The 24,296-nt window shown below is 40.5% G+C and overlaps 1 protein-coding gene across 1 annotated transcript in view; it reads left to right on the top strand.

The window, feature by feature from the left end:
* Positions 1–17,719, top strand: part of LOC134644025 (neuronal acetylcholine receptor subunit alpha-7-like) — a 41,561-nt gene extending 23,842 nt beyond the window's left edge. Inside the window, exons 5-9 of the mRNA XM_063496665.1 lie at positions 10,015–10,262; positions 11,030–11,224; positions 11,810–11,896; positions 15,968–16,077; positions 16,179–17,719. Of these exons, the coding sequence (XP_063352735.1) occupies positions 10,015–10,262; positions 11,030–11,224; positions 11,810–11,896; positions 15,968–16,077; positions 16,179–16,772 (1,234 nt within the window). The 3' untranslated portion in view covers positions 16,773–17,719. The remainder of the gene's footprint in view (positions 1–10,014; positions 10,263–11,029; positions 11,225–11,809; positions 11,897–15,967; positions 16,078–16,178) is intronic.
* The last annotated feature ends 6,577 nt before the right edge of the window (positions 17,720–24,296 follow it).

Below are 24,296 nucleotides of genomic sequence, written 5' to 3'. Positions count from 1 at the left end.
AGGGGAAAAGAAAAGGGAGAAAGAAAGAGGGGGAAAAAAAAAAAACAGCGGAGAAGAGGGACGGGGATAAAGGGCAAAAAACAAAAACCAACAAAATAAGCAGACAAAAAATACATATATCGATCACCTGGATCACCTGTTGAGAAAGAAAAAAGAAAACAATCAGAAGAAAACGAGAGTAATAGAATAAACAACATCACAATGATATATGGGAATATAACACTAAATACTTAATATTAAACATTATTGTGCAGCACGTAAGATCGACAGCGCACAGTGTGCTTTGAGGTAGGAGCCAAAAAGGGTGTAGTTTGTGTGTGTGATCACCTGTGTGTACACCTGTGAGCATGAGCGCGCTTGTATTTAAAAGGTTCCTTAATGTAATGATCTGCTAGAGGGTGTGGGGGGCCACAGTCCCATCCTCCAGGGCATGAAGCAGGTATGGAGGAGATCAAAACTCCAGACATCCAGAGGCCCCCAGAACACAAGAGACCAAGGAAGACCAACAGAGGGGCAGCCGCGCCACTGTCCCAGAAAGAGCTGAGGAGAGTCCCAGATGAGGGATCACTCAGCAGCCGCGGAGCAGAAGCCAGGGGGGGTTGCAGTGACGTGCCCGTGAGCTCCGCCGGCAGCCAGCTGTGCCTGAGTGACCGAGCCCCAGGCCGAGAGGCCGAGGGCACCCCACCCCCGAAGTGGCCCGAGCGAGCCCCAGGTTCCAGGCCCCGATAAGCAGCCACCAAGGAGTGAGCCGGTGTGTACCCAGACGCCCACCCCCGGACACAAAGAACCATCAACGTATCGATGTCTGAGGGCGTCTGCCACCGGCAGGGGAAGTGGTGGGGGGAGATAGGCCTCCAAACCTTGGAGGGCCTGAGATGTCCCCAGAGAGGTGGCGTCTGATACCCAACCTGACATATAGACACAGACATACAGGCACACTCAAATACAAACATCCATTCCCACCCTCATGCTCTCATAGGCAATTACTCCACACTCAACCAACGTGGAGACAGACATAAAGAGACGCTGTACACACAATCACACTCCCCAAGCGTACTCTAAGAACCGGGTCTAGGTACCCTTGCCCCTGGAGGGGGAAACTGCACCCAGACCCAGGTGGTGTTACCCTTTTCCCTGCAGTGGGGAGAAGCAGACTGCCCCGACTCCGCAGCAGCAGGGAGGCCCCACACACCAGACCCCAGTCGGACGGCCAACTCCTCCTCCTAGCCCCCCCGCTCCAGCAGGCCGCAGAGACCGGGGGTGTGAGAAGACTCCAAACCTCCCTCTACCCGCTCATATGTAGTGTTGATGTATATGTGTTCTAAGGTGCAATTAAAACCCAGGAGGGCATGGAGCTACCTGCCAGAGAGCAGCAGGTAAGCGCATAGCCCCTCCTGATAGCCCTCAATGTCTACGTGTATTTAAAATTGAGAGGTGGGCAACGACGCCAGGGGTGAGGTGTACACCCTGATGGTAATTTGGAGTCCGTGTTGTGAGCCCACCCCCAAGATCCTATATGTATGTGTTATGAGAGTGTGAGTAATGTGAATGTCTAAGTTGTGAGATAAAATTGAGGCAGAGGCAGCCAGAAGGGGACAGAGGGGGGGGATGCCTCCTCTGCACCCTGGTGACACACCCCTACCCCAAGGCCCTGCATGTGTGGGTGATTGTGGTGGAGCGGGAAGAGGGAGGCAGCTGGAGATGGGGAGGGAAGAAAGGGAGGGGCAAGTGACCCCCATACTCTGAAACCCGCCAGAGAAAGGGGGCCCAGGCCCATCCGGACCAGGGCCCAGTGCAGCAGTGCCGCCCGGCCCCACAGAGCCCGGGACAGCCCACCCGACCCCACTACAGAGAAAACTGCACCCACCCCATTATCCACTCATCTTCCAGACTACACAAGACAATAGATGCCCAGGCTGAGATCTTCCTCCACCTCTCCTATATCTCCCCCTCCTGCAGAGAGAATTCCTGAGGAGAGGAAAGCTCCTGCAAGATGTGACAACCTCCCCCACCAGTTGAAGAGTCCCCCAGGTGGCTCGATGCACTGGCGGCGCCCTGCGCCAGGGCTGGGCCCCCATATACCCACCCGCCCACAACCCCAGCAACACACCAACCAGGACCCGAGCCCCCAAGGCCCGGCCAGGGCCCCAGCCCAGAGACGGAGCGCTCCCAGAACCTCACGCCCGTCCCGGACCCACCCAGGGGCAGCCAGGCTACCAGGTCAGTAACCCACGTCCGTCAGCACAGACCCTCCCCTAGCCCCGCTGCACGCAGCCACGAGGAAACCGTCACCTAAGAGCCAACAGAGCCCCTAATTGGCCATGACCGCTACCCCGGGTTGAGCCCCCCAAGGAAGATGCTCCTGGGGAACCCCCCCGACGCCCTAAGCCTGTCCCTACCCCCACACCAATCACAACAGTGAAGGTGGGACCAAACTATGACCCCCCACCCCCACTAGGTGATGGAGCTGATCAAAGGAGCCCAGAGCAATTGATCTGATGTGGTGGCAGAGGCTGTATCAAGACTAATGTAATCTAATAGATAATTTCTATACTGGTTAGAATTAAGATTATTTTTATTTTTCCAGTTCATGAGGACTGTTTTCTTGGCTATGCATAGGGCAGTGAAAACCATGTGGGCTATATTCTTTTCTGAAGTGACATTATCTAAGCTGCCCAACAAACACACTAAAGGAGAAGTTGGAATGTTACATTTCAGACACTTCGATAAGTCTTCACATATCTCACGCCAAAACTTCTGAACTGGTGGACAGAACCAAAGAGCGTGGATATAATTGTCCGGTGAATTGGTTTGGCAGTGTGAGCAGTTGTTGGTAGACGTAAAGCCCATCTTGAACATCCGATGACCTGTATAGTGCACTCTATGTAGTATTTTGTATTGAATTAATTGAAGACTGGGATTTCTAATTAGATGAAAGGTTTTTAAGCAAATCTGAGACCAGAAGTTTTGGTCTAAGTTAACTGATAAATCCGCTTCCCATTTTGCAGTAGGAAGTGATATTGATTCATCTATTTTAGAAAGCATTCTGTATATTTTGGATAGTAATTTGGGGGTTTTAAGAGTAAGAAATTGAACCACACTTGGTGGTGTTTGTAGTTCAACTTGACCCGGTTTAAATTTCTTTTTTACTATGGATTTAATTTGTTGATATTCTAAAAATCTTTTCTTGTTGATCCCATATTGTGTAACTAGTCTGTCAAATGAAATAAATTCTGTTCCTTCTAGTATATGTTCTAAATATTTGATTCCTTTACCACTCCAATCTGAAAAGTTTATCATATTATTGTTTTGTAATATGTCAGGGTTGTTCCAGATAGGTGTACGTTTGCATGGGATTAATGAAGACTCTGTCAACTTCAGAAACTCCCACCATGCTGTCAGAGAGGAGCTAATGTTGACGCTTTTGAAGCATTCATGTCGTTGAATGTTTGAGCTGATAAATGGTAGATCTGAAATCTCTAGATTATTGCAAAGTGCTTGTTCTACATCTAGCCAAGGTTCATCTAAGAGGGTATGTTTTAGCCATCCTGAGATAAATTGGAGCCTGTAGGCTAAGAAGTAGTGCTGAAAGTTAGGTAGTTCTAATCCTCCTTTATCCTTGGTCTTTTGTAGTGTTTTTAAGCTTATACGTGGGGGCTTATTTTTCCAAAGGAATTTGGACATATATGAATCTAGAGATCTGAACCAATCTTGTGGCGGTTTAGTTGGGATCATTGAGAATAAATAATTTATTTTTGGTAAGACCATCATTTTTATAGCGGCAACCCTTCCCATGAGTGATATGGGTAGACATTTCCACCTAGCCAGATCGCCTTCTACTTTCTTTAAAAGTGGGATATAGTTTAATTTAGTTAGATCTGCAAGCTTGGGAGAAACATTAATACCTAAATATTTTATATTTCCCGATTGCAGTGGAGTAGAAGAGGAATTATGGAAGGAGCAATTAATCGGAAGGACTGTAGATTTTGACCAGTTAATTGAGTAATCTGATATTCTTGCAAAAGAGTTTATCAATTCAATCACCCCAGAGATATTGGTTTGTGAATTTTGGAGAAAGAGTAGCACATCATCCGCATAAAGGATGATTTTATGTTCCACGTTCTTGCATTTTATGCCCTTAATTACTGAATTCTGTCTAATTGCTGCTGCTAGTGGTTCAATAAAAATTGCAAACAGTGAAGGGGAGAGTGGGCATCCCTGCCTGGTGCCCCTCAGGAGACAGAAGCTGGAGGATGTCTGGTCATTTGTTCTGACACAAGCTGTTGGGGAATTATATAACATTTTTAACCAGTTGATGAAAGAAGATCCAAAACCAAATTTGTGTAAAGTTGCAAATAGAAATTTCCAGTTAACTCTGTCAAACGCTTTTTCTGCATCTAAAGAAAATATTGTAGTTTCAAGGTTTTTACTGTATGAGTAGTCTATCAAATTAAGTAATCTACGTGTATTTGTTGAGTGCCTACCTTTTATGAAACCAGTTTGGTCAGGATGAATTAAGAGGGGGGTTATTTTCTCTAGTCTCTTCGAGAGAGCTTTGCAGATTATTTTAAGGTCTACATTTATAAGGGATATTGGACGATAGCTTGAGGGATATACAGGGTCTTTGCCTGGTTTTAGCAGGAGATTAATGTTTGCAGAATTCATATTTGATGGGAGTCTGCCCTTTTCTTTGATTTCCAACAGCGTTCTGTAAAAAATTGGGGCTAAAATCGTCCAGAATTCTTTGTAGAATTCTGCAGGAAAGCCGTCTGGACCTGGAGCCTTATTATTGGGCATACTTATCAGGGCTTCCTGGAGTTCACGTGGTGTCAGTGGCGAATCCAATGCCATTGCTTGAGAGTCTAATAATTTTGGGAGAGTGATGTTGTCTAAAAACTGATCAATTTCCTTTTTAGATGGGTTTATTTGTGGTGAATACAACGTTTTATAGAAATCCCTGAAGATGTTGTTTATTTGTTTCGGGTCATATACTGTGTTCCCAGATGAGATTTTTTTATTCATTTCAATTGTATTAATATTACCTTAATGATGTTTAGAGGTGCTGAGATCAGATTTTGTCTAAATATGGAATGGACTGAATGGAAAGACAAAAAATGAGATAAGCCAGCTCATTTTTTTCCCAGTGTGAAATCTCATATTTCTCTGATATTGCTTTTGTTATTGTCAGCCTGTTTTGTTCACACTGCCTCACAATTATATTTTACGCATGGGTAATCTATACAACGAGTCATGGATTTATCATCCAGAAGATATCTGTGCATTCCTGCCTGGGGAAAATAGTTTTTTATCCTCCATCTTTGCAGTAGTTTCAGTCTTTAATTAGCAGATTTCATCTTCCAGTTCAATAATTACAGTGGGTCTAATGACTAGCTTTTCGTCAACTGGCCTCATGAAAACACAAACCAAACTTTAATTAACAGATGAGACCGTTAAGATATTAACTTAGATTTGCATTTCTCTTCTACTGAGACTTCTACTTTACTTCTACTATGGCTTCTCTGAAAAAAACTGAAACTTTTCTGTTAATTCACAAAATACTAAGTTTTTAAAAGACACTTTATTTTCTGTATCGTGCTTTGTCTTTTACTTGTTTCGTTGTAGTACGCCAGGTTTTGGATGAAGCCTTTATAAATCCTGAAACACTGAGAATGATTCAGACCTTTGATGGTGCAGATAAAATAATAGTCGTTATAGTCATACCATTGTGACATTTTTCAAAGCCACCTAGTGGCAGGGCTGTTCTGGTTGCTGAGCATATGTTTGACATCTCTGATATAAAGTAAATAGATCTATAACATGCCAAATATTTGAGCTGTTAACTTCTCTCTCATTAGAGGAAACAGAAAACTGCAACGATGAACATAACAGACATCAAATTCAGGTAGGACACAGACTGAATCACAGTTATGGCAGAAAATGTTAACATACAGCACACACCATTGTGACAGGCCATATGGATTAATAGAGAAGTAATCAAATAGATGGATGTGGACTTTTTTTTTCCTGGATGGATAGCTGAGTTGAATGAATAGACAGGTGGCTGGATTTGATGATGTTTCTCTGATCCATTAAAATTAATGAACCTTTGAATGAAAGAAAACCTTGTCTTTAGTGCCCATGAGCATGTTTTCAAAATTCATGATGGTTTATAATAAGGTTTATAAGAAACCTAAAAAAAACAATTCTGTCATCTACATAATATTATTTTTTCACAAATCGCTGAAGTGGTGACAGGATGAGTAACAATAAGGTGCGGTGTTATTAGTATATGTATTCATGTCTATGAGGCTGTGCAAGTTCCTGATCTAAAATGCTTATGATTTGTGTAAGTGTCAAAACAACACATTTAAACTTACATTACAGACAACATATTATATGCAAAACCAAAAAAATAATCAGATACCACTGTGTAACATTACAAGTCTTCTTCCGTCCTGTTTGCTTCTGTATTTGATGATTTGAAGCTGAATTAAGTTTATAAGTAATCCATTTAACATCACTTTGCTCTCTGCTTCTATTCTGTCCATTTGTTAACCACGGAGCCTCGAGGCTGTCAAACAGAAAGCCTCAAGTCATGATGCCCTGAGGCTGCTTAGAAGAGGGCTGTATCTCTGGGATATGACATAATGGACATGGACAGATTGGTCTGTACTTCATGCAGTCATTCTGAGTCTGAGGCACTGACCTTGTGTAATTCTCAACTATGCTTGACTAAAAGCTTCAGAAAAGCTTTGGGGAAGGTGTTAGCTGTTTCCTCTGGAGAAATACACATTCTGTATCTCTGTTTTATTCTTATCTTTCTCAGATTTCTTTTTTAAAACAGCTTCAGACTAATCATTTAAGGTACATAAGATTATATTTTACATAATTTTATATAAACATATTTACCGTTTGCACATTTCTTGTGCTGTATTTAGAATTTGTTCACTCTGTATGGCCTTTTTTCTGCTTCACATCCAAAAGACTTCCTTCTTTTTATTATTGAGAGTCAGGTGTTGCGTTAGTGAGAATAAAGCTGGGTGAGTCATGTCCCATGGTGCAGAGACCTGTCACTGCCACCATTGTCACTGTCGGTCAGTCTCCGTTTCCCCCTTGCTGCACTCTGACATATCCACAGCACCCTTTTGCCAGCCTGTATGTGTGTATGTGAGCGTGACAGCTTCTCCTTCTCCCAGGGATATCACGTGTCCAACTGTATGCTGTTTTAATAATTCTAATCTTTACATGGCAAAATGTTGGTTACTCCATTATTAAGGGTTTCAGAAACTTCAAATATGCTCACAAATGTTTAACTGTAAGGTCTGGTAGATCTTTGATGTTACTTGTGCATCGTGTAAGAGCCACATGCAATGATGCTTTAAATTAATAATTCCATGTGACCATTGATGGAAGCACTGTGGAGGTATAAGACAAAGAAATGCAACAAAACTATAATCAAGCTGAAGGGGTAGGCAAGTGTCTTAAGTAAACATTGAAAAATTACGATTAGACAAGTGTGTACCTTCTGGCATCTACTCACACACACACACACTTCAGGACATCGTCTACTGCAATGTGTGTAAGCGCTGATTGCAAGAAAGCTCGCACATCCAGATAAAGTAAGGCCAAAGCTTGAATAATTCATTGCGTGTCTCCACCTTGGCCAACCCCACACATCCCTCCCTCAGTACCTGCAGGATCCACAGCTAATAGCGACGCACACAGCAGAGACATAAAATATAACACTTGACCCTCCAGAGAAAAGGTCAATCACTCAATCTGAGAAGAAGCAGGTACAAAGAAAAAGGAGCCATCTACAAACTTTGGTTAAAATGCAGGCCACGTTTTTTTGTCAAGTCTCAATACTGCTGTGGGATATTTCAGACACGCTGATGTTATCTCTCTCATTGGGGATTGAAGTGTGTGTGTGTGTGTGTGTGTGTGTGTGTGCCTATTGCTTTATTTTTTGTGTGCATTTTACTGCATTGTGTGTGCCTTTATACTGTGCATTTATGTAGAGATCTATATGTGGCTTTTTAAGCAGTTTGGAGTGTGAACTAAAACAATATAGCTCACAACAATAAATACACAATGTGTCTAATAGTTTGCACATTTGTATTTGCATGTAATAAATACACTTTTTAATCAAAATGTGTTATTATTTAAAAACTACAGTACAATAAAGCATTTACATTTGCTCCTTTGCCAGTCATATTGTCCACAGCATCAGTGGTCTGTTCCTTTTTTTCTGCAGTGTTTTTTGCAGGGCTTATTTTTTGGGCTATTGCTGTGTACTTTTTACCAGCACTGTCTACTCCTTCAGGTTCAGTCCTCTGATTAAAACTTCTGTTTTGTATTCACACTCTTGCAGACCTTTCTTTCAGGAAGCTGAAATTTGAAGCAATACGAGAAACTCTCACTCTTTTTGTTGCATACTTTTGTGTGTTTTTGTATTGTCTTGTTAATTTTTTAGTGTTTTGGTAGCTCATCAAAGAAGATTTCTTCCCCTTTATTTGATAGAGCAGCAAGAGTGAACAGGGAAAGACATGGAGCAAACTCAAACACAGTCTGCTGCATGGTCACCTGCTCAACCTTTACTGATATATTTTACTGAATTTTTTGTATTCACTGGTCTAAGCTGACTCATTTTTTCCACTTCTATCCAAATGCCCTATTGAAGGATATAAATTGCTTTCTTCCAGCTAGCTGCTACACTCAGAATTTAGTTTGCTTTATGACTTTTGCCATATACTGTTAATTCTCTAAAAGTTCAGGTTTTGCCTCTGGCACTTTATTAAGGACTTCCCATTCTAACCAATACCAGAGGAGCTTCTCTTTAATATTTAATTAGAGTTCAAGTGGAGTACCAGAGCTGTAGTACAATCAAGGTTATGCGCATGCATTTTCTTTACTGTAAGCATCTATCCCCAAGTGCTAGCACTCTTAGACTTGCAGATGTAACGTCAAATTATTTATTTGTTTTCGGTACATTACAGGGAATATTGTCAGTGAAACAGATCCAATCATTTTTATGTGTTTCAAATTTTACTTATTCAAAGACTTTCTCAAACTGCCGTTTAATCATTGCAACAGTTAGTGAGTTACAAAAAGCACAAAAAGGATCACCTACTCTGCTTTGGTTTTGCAATTACATATTTAGCATTAAACAGTTTTCATCAAGGTGTGTAGTTACAGGCAGGTTGAAGGCTGAGTAGATATATCACTCAACAGCTCCCTGCTGCCACTGCAGTCACTGCAGACTATACATGAAATACGTCATCTCCCCATTTTGAAGCTTCAGTGTTAGCATCTTGGTTGCTATCATGCTATCATGGGGCATGATAATTGCATTAAAATGCTCCGACCAAACATAGGTGGTAGCTCTTGGCTACATCACCACCTATCTGTGCATCCACCTGTCCCTTAAAGCAGCCTTGCCTCAACTTAAAGCGTTGATAAATTGTAACGGGTTAATTTTACATAAGCTATATACCCTTGTAAAATTATTAGCTATAAAGATCAGTTGCTAAGCATGATCGTTTCTGTGCTAAAGATTGTTTTTTTATTATGTAGTCCATAAGGATTGACTCATGCGCTAGTCTCAAAAAGTCACTAAAAGAATTGAAGTTTGGCACTTGGCTTCAGTTTTCAGACTGCAAATGCTGGCACAAAATGCAAACAATATTAACTGTATCAGGTGTCAGCCCCATGGTAGACTGGTGCCCTCTCTCAGGTGTAAACCCTTCTTTTGAACAGAGACAGGCATTGTGCAATTTGCTATTTCTGAGTGCACAGCAAAGCTTCAGGGCCACTGTGAAGAGTAGGAACTGCTACAAGAATAAAAACACACAAATAAAGGCACATTGGCACCACTTTTGCTGCAAATAAACAGATGTGACAGAAATACCTTCTTGTTACTTTTTTCCATCAGCGCTTGCATTCCCCAACAAGATTATTTTATCATGTGGCAATGAATGAATGCTTTAAAAGTACCGTCCTCTGCTTTCTTCCCAGTGCGGATGAAAGGTTTGATGCCACGTTTCACACCAACGTGCTGGTGAATGCGTCGGGTAACTGCCAGTATATTCCCCCTGGCATCCTGAAGAGCACCTGTTACATCGACGTGCGTTGGTTTCCCTTCGATGTGCAGAAGTGCGATTTGAAGTTTGGCTCATGGACACACAATGGCTGGCTTCTGGACCTCCAGATGCTCGATGTGGACACATCCACTTATATACCAAATGGAGAGTGGGATCTTGTGGGTAAGAGGTCTTCTTTAATCCGAACATTGCAGAACTTTGCAATAAGAAATGCTGCTTAATTCAATCTGTCACCAGAGAGTGAGGTGTTACATCAGGTTTTCTTAAATCAATATTTTGAATCTCTTTTAAGTAAATAAAAAGCTAAAATACTCAGACATAAGCAGATGTTATACATTATATACATTTACACTGCCCGTTAATAGACTGACATGAGGCCAACAAAATGAGCTATAATGAGTAGACTGGAAATGGAAGAAGTTTTGGAAGACCTCTCGAGTGTTTCCAGCTGGGACAGAGTAGAAGGAGATCCCAGTTCCATGGCTCTGGGGTTTAGGTTAGTTTGAAATGGGTGTGAGACAGAACCAGATGGCATGCAAGAGAAACAGTTTGACACTTTGACGTGAGTGTAGCCAAGCCATATGTGAGTGGAGCTAATCACTTCCCTAGAGCTGAACCTTAAGGTGAGAAAATTCTAAAATTCAGGAAAACCATGGCCTACCTACTTTCTACTTTTTTATTTTGCCAAACATTTAAATACAGAGTGAAAATAATGAGGTTGAAATACAATTTTATTTGAGAAGGGACTGTATAAAATATTAACATAAATGCTGCCATTCAATGCATTGTACCAGAGTTAGCTTAAGCTAATTTGCAATCCCATTGGCAGGTCGTATGGTCACATGGTGTTTGGGTTTACATGGTAACAAACATTTAAATGAAGTTCGCTCTTTAGTCCACAGAAACATATCTGCATTTGTGTCCTTCAGGTGTGCCGGCCAAGCGTAATGAGTTGTACTATGAGTGCTGTAAGGAGCCCTACCCTGATGTGACGTTTACAGTCACCATGCGCCGCAGGACTTTGTATTATGGACTAAATCTGCTCATCCCCTGTGTGCTGATCTCTGGCTTGGCCCTGCTGGTCTTCCTTTTACCTGCAGACTCAGGAGAAAAGATTTCTCTGGGTGAGAGGGATATGCTGAACACACATGTTAGCTTGCTGCAGATATGTATTGGTGCATATGTGAATAAGTAACAAAAAAGAAGAATTGATATTGAATATTAGTCGAGTAAAATAAAACAGAAACAACAAAGGGGTTGTATCGTTTAGACATTCTTTAAGTTTTTAAATAAAGGAGTGTGTTCAAACTAATAAGAATGCAAACACCATGCACAGTACATCAAAACTTCAAGGTGCCCTCACATGCATTACAAGCATATTTGTCCACAATGAATGTTGTAATGAATTCATGCATTTAAAGACACTTTAGAAAAACACTGAATGCATTCTGTCAGTGCAGAGCATTGATGAATAGCTACCTGTCTGTGAGCAATCAGCAGCTACAAAGTAGGGGAGTTTTGAAGCTGTAACCTACCTTGAACATGTCAGAGAGGGCACCATCTGACAAATGGTTGTAGTCATGAGAACATAACTGATTACATACATAAGTAATTACAAGAATAATTTCATACACCAGTGACCCTGATTGCATCATTATGTATATGCTCATGTTCTCTCTCACTGTGTCTCTCTTGGTATCTGTCTCAAGGCATCACTGTGCTGCTTTCGCTAACTGTCTTCATGCTTCTGGTAGCTGAGATCATGCCTGCAACGTCAGACTCTGTCCCCCTCATTGGTGGGTTATATTTCTGTGTCTGTGTGAGTACATGTAACATGTTTAAGCGTGCGTGAATGTTGAATCAGGAGGAGCAAATGAGATTGGTATGCCTTAGAAGAAAAAGCATACCGATGATTTTGTTTAGCTTCACCTGATACTTACTGATTATACCTCTTTGTCAAAACTTTATTATGGCTTCTGAAAAATGAGTGACAGCAGCAATAACAGGATAACTTACATTCACCTGCCACTTTATTAGTTACAACTTGTTGGTACTACAAACCGGATTCCAAAAAAGTTGGGACACTAAACAAATTGTGAATAAAAACTGAATGCAATGATGTGGAGATGGCAAATGTCAATATTTTATTCAGAATAGAACATAGATGACAGATCAAAAGTTTAATCCGAGAAAATGTATCATTTTTAAGGGAAAATATGTTGATTCAAAATTTCACGGTCTCAACAAATCTCAAAAAAGTTGGGACAAGTAGCAATAAGAGGCTGGAAAAAGTAAATTTGAGCATAACGAAGAGCTGGAAGACCAATTAACACTAATTAGGTTAATTGGCAACATGATTGGGTATAAAAAGAGCTTCTCAGAGTGGCAGTGTCTCTCAGAAGCCAAGATGGGTAGAGGATCACCAATTCCCACAATGTTGCGCAGAAAGATAGTGGAGCAATATCAGAAAGGTGTTACCCAGCGAAAAATTGCAAAGACTTTGCAGTTATCATCATCAACTGTGCATAACATCATCCGAAGATTCAGAGAATCTGGAACAATCTCTGTGCGTAAGGGTCAAGGGCGTAAACCCATACTGGATGCCCGTGATCTCCGGGCCCTTAAACATCACTGCACCACAAACAGGAATGCTACTGTAAAGGAAATCACAGAATGGGCTCCGGAATACTTCCAGAAACCATTGTCAGTGAACACAATCCACCGTGCCATCCGCCGTTGCCAGCTGAAACTCTACAGTGCAAAGAAGAAGCCATTTCTAAGCATATCCACAAGCTCAGGCGTTTTCACTGGGCCAGGGATCATGTAAAATGGAGTGTGGCAAAATGGAAGACTGTTCTGTGGTCAGACGAGTCACGATTCGAAGTTCTTTTTGGAAATGTGGGACGCCATGTCATCCGGACCAAGGAGGACAAGGACAACCAAAGTTGTTATCAACGCTCAGTTCAGAAGCCTGCGTCTCTGATGGTATGGGGTTGCATGAGTGCGTGTGGCATGGGCAGCTTGCATGTCTGGAAAGGCACCATCAATGCAGAAAAATATATTCAGGTTCTAGAACAACATATGCTCCCATCCAGACGTCATCTCTTTCAGGGAAGACCCTGCATTTTTCAACAAGATAATGCCAGACCACATTCTGCATCAATCACAACATCATGGCTGCGTAGGAGAAGGATCTGGGTACTGAAATGGCCAGTCTGCAGTCCAGATCTTTCACCTATAGAGAACATTTGGCGCATCATAAAGAGGAAGGTGCGACAAAGAAGGCCCAAGACGATTGAACAGTTAGAGGCCTGTATTAGACATGAATGGGAGAGCATTCCTATTGCTAAACTTGAGAAACTGGTCTCCTCGGTCCCCAGACGTCTGTTGAGTGTTGTAAGAAGAAGGGTAGATGCCACACAGTGGTGAAAATGGCCTTGTCCCAACTTTTTTGGGATTTGTTGACACCATGACATTTTGAATCCCCATATTTTTCCCTTAAGATGATAAATTTTCTAAGTTTCAACTTTTGTTCCGTGATTTATGTTCTATTCTGAATAAAATATTGACATTTGCCATCTCCACATCATTGCATTCAGTTTTTATGCACAATTTGTTTAGTGTCCCAACTTTTTTGGAATCCGGTTTGTACTTCCGATTCATCTCAAAGGCGCTCTATTGGATTGAGATCTGGTGGCTGTGGAGTACATTGTCATGTTAAAGAAACCAGTTTCAGATTATTTCAGCTTTGTGTGCTGGAAGCAGGCAGAAGATGAGTACATTTTGTTCATAAAAGGAATGGACTCTATGTTCAGTTGGTACTAAAGGGCCCACAGTGTGCCACCACCATCACCACCACCTAGAACAGGATGGATCCATACTTTCATGGCATTTATGCAAAATTCTTGCCCTGCTGTCCAAATGTTATAACAAAAATCAAGACCTCAGACCAGGCAACATTTTTTTTATTGTTCTGTTGAGATATATATATATTAGGGGTGCAACGATACTCGTATCGATATTGAACCGTTCGATACAGTGCTTTCGGTTCGGTACGCATGTGTATCGAACAATACAAAATTTTTAATTTATTTTATCAACTTTTCTTCTGACGATGCTTTCTGTGTTGAGAGCTCAGTGGATCTGCGTTCGACTACTAGGCTGCACTATCGAGCGCAGATCCACTGAGCACAGCGCAAGCTAGCAAGACAGAAGCTAAGCTCGTTGCAACATGGCAAATTGAACCTCCCCCACCCTCATTCAGATCTGGCCTTTGGAACTATTTTGGTCTTCATGTGAAGCATGACCCTGAAGGTAAGCGCGTCATGGATAAAAGTAAAACAGTATGTCGGATGTGCCACGCAATGCTCAATTACATGGGTGGGAACTACTGCGTTAGCGCAGTTTGCTCGTTAACGTGTTGACGCCGTCCAGCCCCACACACGGGGCGATCCGCGGTAGCTCGTTAACGGAGATTTGCCGTGTTGTGGCGTTAACGTCATTTCAACGAGATTAACGCTGACAGCACTAGTGGGAACACAACGAATATGACTGCACATTTACGCCGACATCATCCTAGTGCAAAGACAAGTGGAAGCAGACAAAAACAACAAGCAGGCATGCTACAAACTTTACCCGAGTCATTTAGACAGCCGTTAGCACATGATTCTCCTTATGGGGACCTGATATGTTTAATATGCTGCTGAGAGTATACCCCAGAAGAAGCGTATAGTATAGCTTTTATTTTGGAAAGAGCCATTTCTCTGTAATAAACTCTCTTTTCCAAAGATGAGTGATTTCTCGATCAGATAGATTTATTTTTTATTACTTTGTTGTTTCAGCAACATTAAATTTAAAAACTGTACTTTTGAGTTAAAATATATATTTATAATTTTAATAAATGACAAATTAAAAAAGCATGAACATTTTTTGTATCGAAAAAATATCGAACCGTGACACCAAAGTATCGAACCGAACCGTGAATTTTGTGTATCGTTGCACCCCTAATATATATATATATATATATATATATATATATACACATATGTATGTATATGTCTGAGTTACTGTAGCTGTCAGGGCATGAGTCTTTTATTACTCGCCAGCCGTTAATCACAACATAGGTGTGCTAATTTCTTGTCTGACTTAGTTTATTTTAATTGTGTTTTGATTAATTCGTAATTTGGTTTGTTCTGTCTCAAATAACAATGTGGTTTGGGTCCACTTACCGTATTTCTAGACATAGTGTACATCTTGTGTTTTCCTATTGATTCTACCTTCGTATAGATATACACTTTCTAATAGCAGCCTAATTTCGTGCTCCACTTCTACTATAACCTTCTTTTCTGTCCTTTTCTTTTCTTTTCTTTTCTTTAAGGCCCTAACCTCTTCTCTTTTATCTTTTTTTAAAAAAAATATCCTAACGAATAATAATGAAACTCCACCTACACACTTATCCTACCCCCTCCTTTACTGTTTCCTGATAAGAGTCTCTCTCTCTCTCTCTCTCCTCTGTTTTTGGTTTTATTTACCTTTGTTCTCTGTTTTGTTGCACTGTTTTGCACTGCTTTTATTCACCCAGCTTCAGTTCAAATGTGCATCTCTTCCCTTTAGCAAAATAACGTGTTGTAGATTGAGGAGAATTGCACTCCTTTCATGATAGAGTGTGAAATCAGCCTAGTTTATTCAGTCTTGTCTGTTTCTAAATGCTAATAATTATGAGCATCTAATAATAAAATGAGGAGTAAGTGGGAAAAAACATGCCACAAGTAATAAAATGATTGATCTCATACATAACTCTGGGGAAAAAACAATTAAGCCTTGTTGATTTTTTTTTGTGTGTGTGTGTGTTTGTGTGTACTAAACAGCTCAGTACTTTGCCAGCACCATGATGATTGTGGGAATGTCTGTGGTGGTTACAGTTATAGTCCTACAATTTCACCACCATGACCCTCATGGCGGGAAGATGCCTAAGTGGGTGAGTGACTGAAGCTTATATTAAAAGATAATCATCATGTTTGTGTTTGAATGAATATGTTAACGGTGCCTGTGTGTTGATTTTCCCCTTTCTTCTTTCAGATCCGTGTGGTTCTGTTAAATTGGTGTGCCTGGTTTCTCCGTATGAAACAACCTGGCGATGAGCGCAAGCGGCCGGGTTACAAATATCGTCACACCTCCCACCACCACTCTAGCACCAGCTCCATAGAGATGGGAACAGTACCAAGCCTTACTGTGCCGGTGTCACAGATGTCCTGCCCGCCCTCAGGCACCTCCAATGGTTCCATGAGTCTCTACTTTGGCAGTTACCATCCTATAGAAAGCCCACACTGTCCACCTTCTAGTGACTCTGGGGTAACGCTTGGGGGACGTGCCCACAGCTCCCCCAGTGACGAGGCAGAGCCACATGTCAGCAGTGGTGTTGTGGGCCTGGGGATGGGAGTGGGCCTCCCCCCACCAGAGATCCAGCGTATTTTGGAGGAGGTGTCGTACATAGCTCAGAGGTTCCGGGACCAGGATGAGGCTGAGGCGATCTGCAGTGAGTGGAAGTTTGCAGCCGCAGTAGTGGACCGGCTGTGTCTAGTGGCGTTTTCTCTCTTTTCAATCATTTGTACCTTCACAATCCTGTTGTCTGCACCCAACTTCATAGAGGCTGTTTCTAAGGACTTCACATAACTGGTTACAACAGGAGAGAAGGAATGAAGAAGGTGTAACAGGGAGAGAGAGAGTGTAAGAGTGAGGAGAGTGGAGAGGGCAGAAATGTACATGGTCCCAAACCAACCAAATCTACTGAATAGGAGGCGAGCTTCAAAACGTGGTGCAAATAAATGCAAAAGCACCTGCATCATGCTACATCATAAAGGTCAGGAAAATGTTTTTATTCTTTCTGTCTTGATATAAGAAATAGATTGATCCTATCTTTAAAAGGAAAAAAATATAACAAAAACAAACAAACAAAAAAACTCAGAACACAGAAAAACAGTGGGAAAGCGAAGGACAGCATTGTATAAGTTTTTTTACATTAAGATATACGTAAGTGGAAGACACTACTAACTGTCTTTACCCTGAAACTAGTGTAAATATCATTGCTGTCCATTAAAATCACCTCTCCAATGATACAAACACCACCACAGCCCTCTTTGTTAAATATTGTTCTCCTGTCCACTTGCACCACCTCAGTCTGAGTTCATACACCCGTTGTTTACCTTTTAAGCTAATAAGGAAGTCACACATTACTTCTGATAATGTAAATCCTTGTAAAAATGTTTAGTCTAGTTACTGAAATGAGATGTTTCACTGTGAATCTTAATGTTTTCTTGTTCGCGTAGATCAACAGAGCACTGAACAAAACTTTATTGCTTTATTGTTCTTTATTCATCAGTTTAGGAACTTCTCACTTTGTCTTGCCTCTTCATTTCGAACTATAGAATCTGTAACGTAATAAGAGCTGTTTGGGACAGTGAAAAATAATGTTTATGAAGTATCCAGTGTATTGTATTGACAGCACTGTGTTGACTGGTATTTATGGTTGTTGACCAGTAAAAACAAGATGAACTGGTGTCTTTTCTTTTTCGAGTACTGTAAAATATCACGTTGACCTGTACAGTAAATCATTTAACCAAGTGCTCTGATGTGTTCATTTAACTGTTGAAAACAGGTCACGTAGTTGCACCAGTTTAAAAAACAAGCAATCACTTGAAAGCTGTTAAAGAGTTTGCACTTGTTGGAAATCATACGTGGTTTCTAAGGATGAAGAACAAAGTGACTTTTGAATCTTTGACACTGCTGACACTTGCTGGAGGCTCAATCGCAAACAGAAAATGCCATAACCTCATTTGCCACCATATCACCAAAGAATATAGTGTTGATTCAGGCTAGGATCCCAATATGAGTTTTCCTGAAGGAGCTGAGGAACTGAAAGTGACTGAAAGCTGTAAATGTTTACTTCCACCTCCACCTCCCACCCATGGAACAGTTGCCACCATTCTCTGGTAGTTACAGTCTTTATCTCTTTCATTCTGCCTAAATGTGAGTGTTTTGCTCTCTGTGTTAATAAAAGACTATTTATTCTCCGTATAACAGGCTCTGCATAAATCTGTGGGGATATAATGTGGAAGGAGGCAAACGTGTGGCTTTGTTGCCATGTGAGACAGTCACTATAGAGTCTACACATAAAACACAATCACATCTAATCCTTATTGATCTATTGTTGTGAATATTGCATTTATTGAATACTTTTAATCACAGAATGATCCCAAACAACAAATAATAGTTGAGAATTGCTGTAAAACACATCAAACAGTCCAAGGATCTTACTGGACTAGGCAAATACAGTGTAACATTTTATTCAAGGATCTGTATATTCTTCTCTCTTTTCAGTAAAGCTTTGGTTTTCTTAGATAGTGGCATAAAATTGTCTTTGGTCCCAGATAAGGAAGGGGAATAAAAAATTGAATGCGGGAGGAAATTAAATATAAATCTGAGCTAAAACCATGACCAAGAATTTGGGGCATGTTTTCCTTCTGTGATTTAGGAAACATGCTCTGATTTCTTTCTTCCTCTTTTCCTTTTTTTTTTTCTTTTGTGAGACCAACAAAGACATTCTCTAAAGTCCCAACTGTTTGATGTTTTGTGGATAAACTCCAACTGATAGGACTGAGCCAAGATTTCAGGAAGAATGACTGGTGCATTTAAGTCTTGAAGTGATTTTACTGTTGTATGTATGCAGACAGGAGTAGTGTTAAAACCAGTTTACAAGTCCACATTTCCTTCTACAACCACAATTTTCCTGAACTCAAGCACAAACTCATTTTGTTAACAGTAAAACTACAAGTATTATCATTTGAAATGATTCGATTCACATGGCAACATTAATTAAAAGTAAAACCTTTGTTCAGGATTTGTTTGACGAGAAGGCAGGTAAATCTTTTGAAGCTTAGAAATTAGGGTGGGCTTTATTTTGCAGTGGTGGACGTGACAAAATAAACCTTTTGGTTGAAGGGTTAGACTGAAAAAAATATCATACTGTACTGTACTGTAGTTGGTATGTATAGATGATGCCACAGACTGACATGTATACTTCCTATTTATTTTTTTATAAAAATGAAGAACTCTATAGATTCCTCCTTCTGTTGTATTATATAACTTTGATCAATCTCACCCTCATGCTTGTGTTTTATTATTAATAAATTCAGGGTTATAGATTTGATGAAAATCACACCAAACAGTCAAAGTAACAAAAGTTAATCTCAACTTACAGTTGGGGGAAATAATAATAGGAAACCCTGCAGAATTTGTTAGTTTGCTGTTATCTTTCTCTCCATTAAAATTATACACAGTTCATTTCTTTGTAAGTAGACAAACTTACAAATTCATCAGGGGATATAATAACTATTTGCCCCACTGTAGGTCAGAAGGTGGCTCAGTAGTAATCTATGGCCCCCATTTACCTGTATGCACTCTCGATAATACCTGGGCATGTTCCTGTTGAGATGGTGGATGGTGTCCTGGGGATCTCCTCCTAGATCTAGATCTGAATTAGCTCCTGGACATTCCTTGGCACTATTTTGTGACTGAGATGAACTAATACACAACACTCCAGAGGTTCTCAGATGAAGGCAACGATTGCCATGAGGGCCAGTGCCTTTGTTATCCAATAACTGCCGACACAATCTGGCACATGAGGCCTCACATGGAACCAGAGAACCAACTTAAGCTCTGATAATATGTCTGATGATTTCATCTTGGGACATAACAGCAGCCAGGATATCGTTGGCTAACATGTGGAGGTTTGTGTGACCCTAGGGAAGGATATACCTCCCTAAACTACCAATGACTCATTGCCAAATCAGTCATGCTGGATGATGATGCACGTGGTGTAACATTTACAATTGCATCCCCAGGCTCTTTTACATCTTTCACAGATGTTGAGTCTGAACCTGTTTTAATCTGTGAAGAGAATGGCGTGCCAGTGGCAGACCTGCCAGTTTTGGTGTTTGGTGGAAAATGGAAATCAATCTGCGTGGTGCTGGACTGAAGCCTCTCACAGTTTGATCACAAACATGCAGGTGAGCAGCCCGACTGAGGTCATTTTGTTGGACCGGCCGGTTGGAGCGGTTCCTCCTTGCACAAAACGTGCTCTGTCCAAAAAACCTTGAAGATGCCCTGTGCCGTCCTGGAGGAGCTGGACTGCCTGTGCAGATATGGTTTCATGCTATCAACAGTGACAAGGGCACTAATAAAAAGCAAAACTAGAGGAAAATCAGTCAGGAGAAATAACAGAGTAGAGCACCAGTCTGTGGTCACCACTTGCAAAACCATTCCTTTTTGGGGAGATCAGTTGTTTTTGTCTTGACACTGCACCTGTTGTGACTTTAATTTACACGAAAGCAGGTGAAATAGATTCACACTGGTTTATGCTTCCTGACTGGACAGCGGGATGTCTCTGAAATGTAACTGTTTTGGGGTTGTGCGGTGATGATTAAACATTTCCTTAATTTTCGCAGTGTATTTCATTGTGTGCTTTTCACTGAGACAATAAGAAATGGTTTCTAATAATATATTTTGGCCTGTAACTAATGTCATGCCACTGGCCACCAAGCTAAAGCTAATAGGTATGGTAAAATTATAATATAACCACATTTCTCACCAGGCACATAAAGTTATTTTTCATAAGACTGTTTTGAGCGGGGTTACCCGTCGAGTGAATTCACTGGAAATTAAATACTGTAAGATTAAAACTGTGAAAACCAAGACATAAAAAAAATTATTTTGGACTAAATGTATTTCAATAACAACAATAACAAAATGCTAAGTAAAAATATGAGGGGGTACTAATAAGAATTACTGCAGATGCCTTCTCTCATGAGAGAACTTCCTTCTTTCTGACCATAAGAAGGTCTATTATTCACGTCCATTATTCAATGTTTATTCTCGTGCATACATTATTTTGTGTGTGTGTGTGTGTGTCCGTGTAGAACATGTTGAGGCACTAAAGTACTGTACTGAGATATGCCTGCTGCACTGTGTTAGCATTCAAATTACTTATTAAAAGGGCATGGGAATAGAAATGAGTGAAACAGTCCATGACAGCAGGAGATGAAAGCACTGCACCTCAACGGCAGCACTATGAACAAGCTTTTAAAGAAACACATTAACTTGAAAATTTAAAATCTATTCGTTGATGTAAAACATGAAACTGCATGATCAGACATTGTTTAATAGCTATTACAGTCGAGGTTTTGAATAATTTTGTCAACATACTATAAGCAGGAGATGCAACTGTATCCTAATACAAATGCACCATTAAACACCGGTGCTAGTTTAAATTTGTAAGTAGAACAAAGAGGGTACATTAACCTCCTTGTTCCAATTGTCTGTGAATTTCACGACTCACAAGTGCCACTTCATCGATCTATCCACACGAAAGCCCACATACTTTTATTCTGCAGTTGTGGAAGTTAGATAATTAGAATTTATATTTTGAGGGAGAACATACGCAAAAGTGTAATTGTGGATATAAACTGAGTTTGGTTTAACAAAAACACACAGACGCTTTTAGAGAGAAGACACTTAGACGCAGTCAGTGGGAATATTACATAAATGAGAATAAAGAGGGAATCCTACAAATGGAAGGTTTGTGATAAGAGAGCTTCTATATCCCATGTATTCATATATTTTGTGAGTGTGTGTTATGCATAAAAGCTCTTAAGATATTCTGGCTGGGTGACAAGTAGCCTCTCTATATAAAGCATACTGTGTTAAAGGTTAATCCCCCTCACTCTGTTTCTGCAAGACAGGCCCTCCTTTGTTTAGCTTTGCTTGCCTTAGCTACACCCTTGAGGTTTTGTGTATATTTATATGTCTGTGTGCACTCACAGTCTACACACTGATGATGGTATAGTGGAGCAAAAACAAAAAATATAAAAATAATAAAAAAATACGCAGGGGAAAGTTATATTTGAATCCAGGACTTTAGGTTAGTAACAGGTATGTTATTAAACAGTAATAAACCATAACTATTAGTGATACAAGGCTGAAACACATATCAACTTAAAATGATTAATGAGCATTCATTAAAGGACCCCATATAAGAAGAATTCACATTTCTTTGGTAAATTAAGTTAATTTTGTTGTGACATGTTACCACATAAGTGCTGCCAAAAATCTTTTTTTTAACTTCCCATCTGGTTTCACTGCAATCTTTTCTTTTACTAACTGGCACTGAAACAAGACTAGAAAACACCAACTTACTGTAATTAATCTGGTTAAAATTCTATCTCAAAGTGTCGACATCTGACATATTATCATCTCTAACATTTTGTCATTATTTGTCATCAAACAATGCAGAAGAGCACTGGTGCCATATTGGTACAAACAAACAACCATAACTCAGGGCAAGAAGAGTCTAGGACACCTAACGGGCAGGCAAAACCCAAAATAACAAGGACCTAAACATGCAGCAAACAAATTCAATACTATAAACAAAAGCAATGCAAGTGTAAAAAACTATTAGGGCATTCAGGTCATGGAGGAACATTTTAAACTCTAAATCAGTTTTAGGCTTGGACCTATTCATGAATTTACAGGAAACATAGTCAGGTTAAGTCAGTTCATTTATATCACACGTTTAAATACAACAGATCCACAGCAAGCATGGGAGACACTGTATAATCCATTTATAATGAATTAGAAGTCACTCACCTCCCTTTAATTAGAAGTCTGGTTGCTCTGGCACTCATCTGATACATCATCATGGATCAGAGCACAGTAGTGGTGAGAAGGTAATGGTAAGTTTGTGATACACACTTACACATTATATTGTAATATCTTTATTGTTGCTATTAATTATTATCAACATTAATAATTCAAGATTTTTACGGCATAGATTTACAGTAAAACATACATGACCAGACCTAAGCAGAGCTAAGTGTACACCGCAGAAATACAGCAGCAGCATGCTCTGGAGCAATCCAAGGACTGTGAAAGTAGATGTTCAGCAAAATTCAGAGATTTCCCCCTGTGGGTGGAAAAAGTCTTTCTGTTTTCTGGCATATAATTTATATTTCAAACCTGTGTAAATATTATTTACATTTTTAACCCTTCCTCAAAAGCATTCTCATGCTTTACATGCTTCAGATCATGTTGTATGTTTTTCACCATTAAAAAAATTGGAGGTCTTGGAAAAGCAATCAGACTGTTCCATTAGAACAGATGTGTGCACCCCATTTCATCCGCACCACCTGGTATGTATAGCAAACTCTCAATGATGGAGAGAAAGTCAGCCTGTTAATGTTTAAGTGCCTGAAATACTTGCCAGACCTTCACATTCAAGACTCTTCTGGGATCACAACATGTAAAAAAGTGTTGTTGTTGCTGCTGCTGTGTTCCCCGGTGTTGCTGTTTTATATCGAGCCAGCAACAGAAGCTTTGAAGTCTGGATCTGTTAACATGGAGTTAAAGTGGTAGCAAGACTGAATGTCAGGGCGCCTTCACGTACACACACATGCAAAACTTCTGAAAATACACTCGCACATAAACACAAGCATGCTGGTGCACCGACAACATAAACTCGATCACACATGCTGTGCACAGTGGGGGATTCAGTGAGGCCAGATTGCATGTCAGACTGCTGAGCTCGGCGTGCAAATGATGCATACGTCACAGGGAATCAAGAAGAATTGAACCAAAAACAGATTTTTTATTTCAGTTTTTCCTGCGAATATAGATTAAAATCTATGAACCTAAAAATGCAACAACAGTATATGACGGACTGAAGATGAATAATTTAGGGATCCAAACCATAAACAGGTTCAGGAAGCTATAGGGAAAAGTCAGGAAAGGGCAGAAAAGTAATAAAATCCATAAAAAAGTTATGGAATGAAGCTCAACCTTATTACCATCTAATATGGGAATGACCTCTGCCTGCTGAACTGCTGGGTCAGCACTATTATTTTAAAGAAAAATGAAGCTCTCACTTTGTGTTTGTGTGTGGCAGGTGGATTATGAGTGGGTGGAACTGTGTGTGTTTATGCTTGGTGAGTGGGATTTGAAAGCCAAATGTTATTGCTTTCTCAACACACACTAGCTTAATGCACAAATACTGAACATCACCAGAGGCCATTACCACCCCTCTTGCTCCCTCTTCACATTTTCTCATTCCGGTCCCAATTAGTCCAACCCTGCTGGATGCTGCTGCCG

The sequence above is a fragment of the Pelmatolapia mariae genome, linkage group LG2 (genome assembly GCF_036321145.2).
Source record: "Pelmatolapia mariae isolate MD_Pm_ZW linkage group LG2, Pm_UMD_F_2, whole genome shotgun sequence".
Classification (NCBI taxonomy): domain Eukaryota; kingdom Metazoa; phylum Chordata; class Actinopteri; order Cichliformes; family Cichlidae; genus Pelmatolapia; species Pelmatolapia mariae.
Note: the sequence above shows the minus strand (reverse complement) of the source record. Positions and strands in the feature narration are given on the sequence as shown.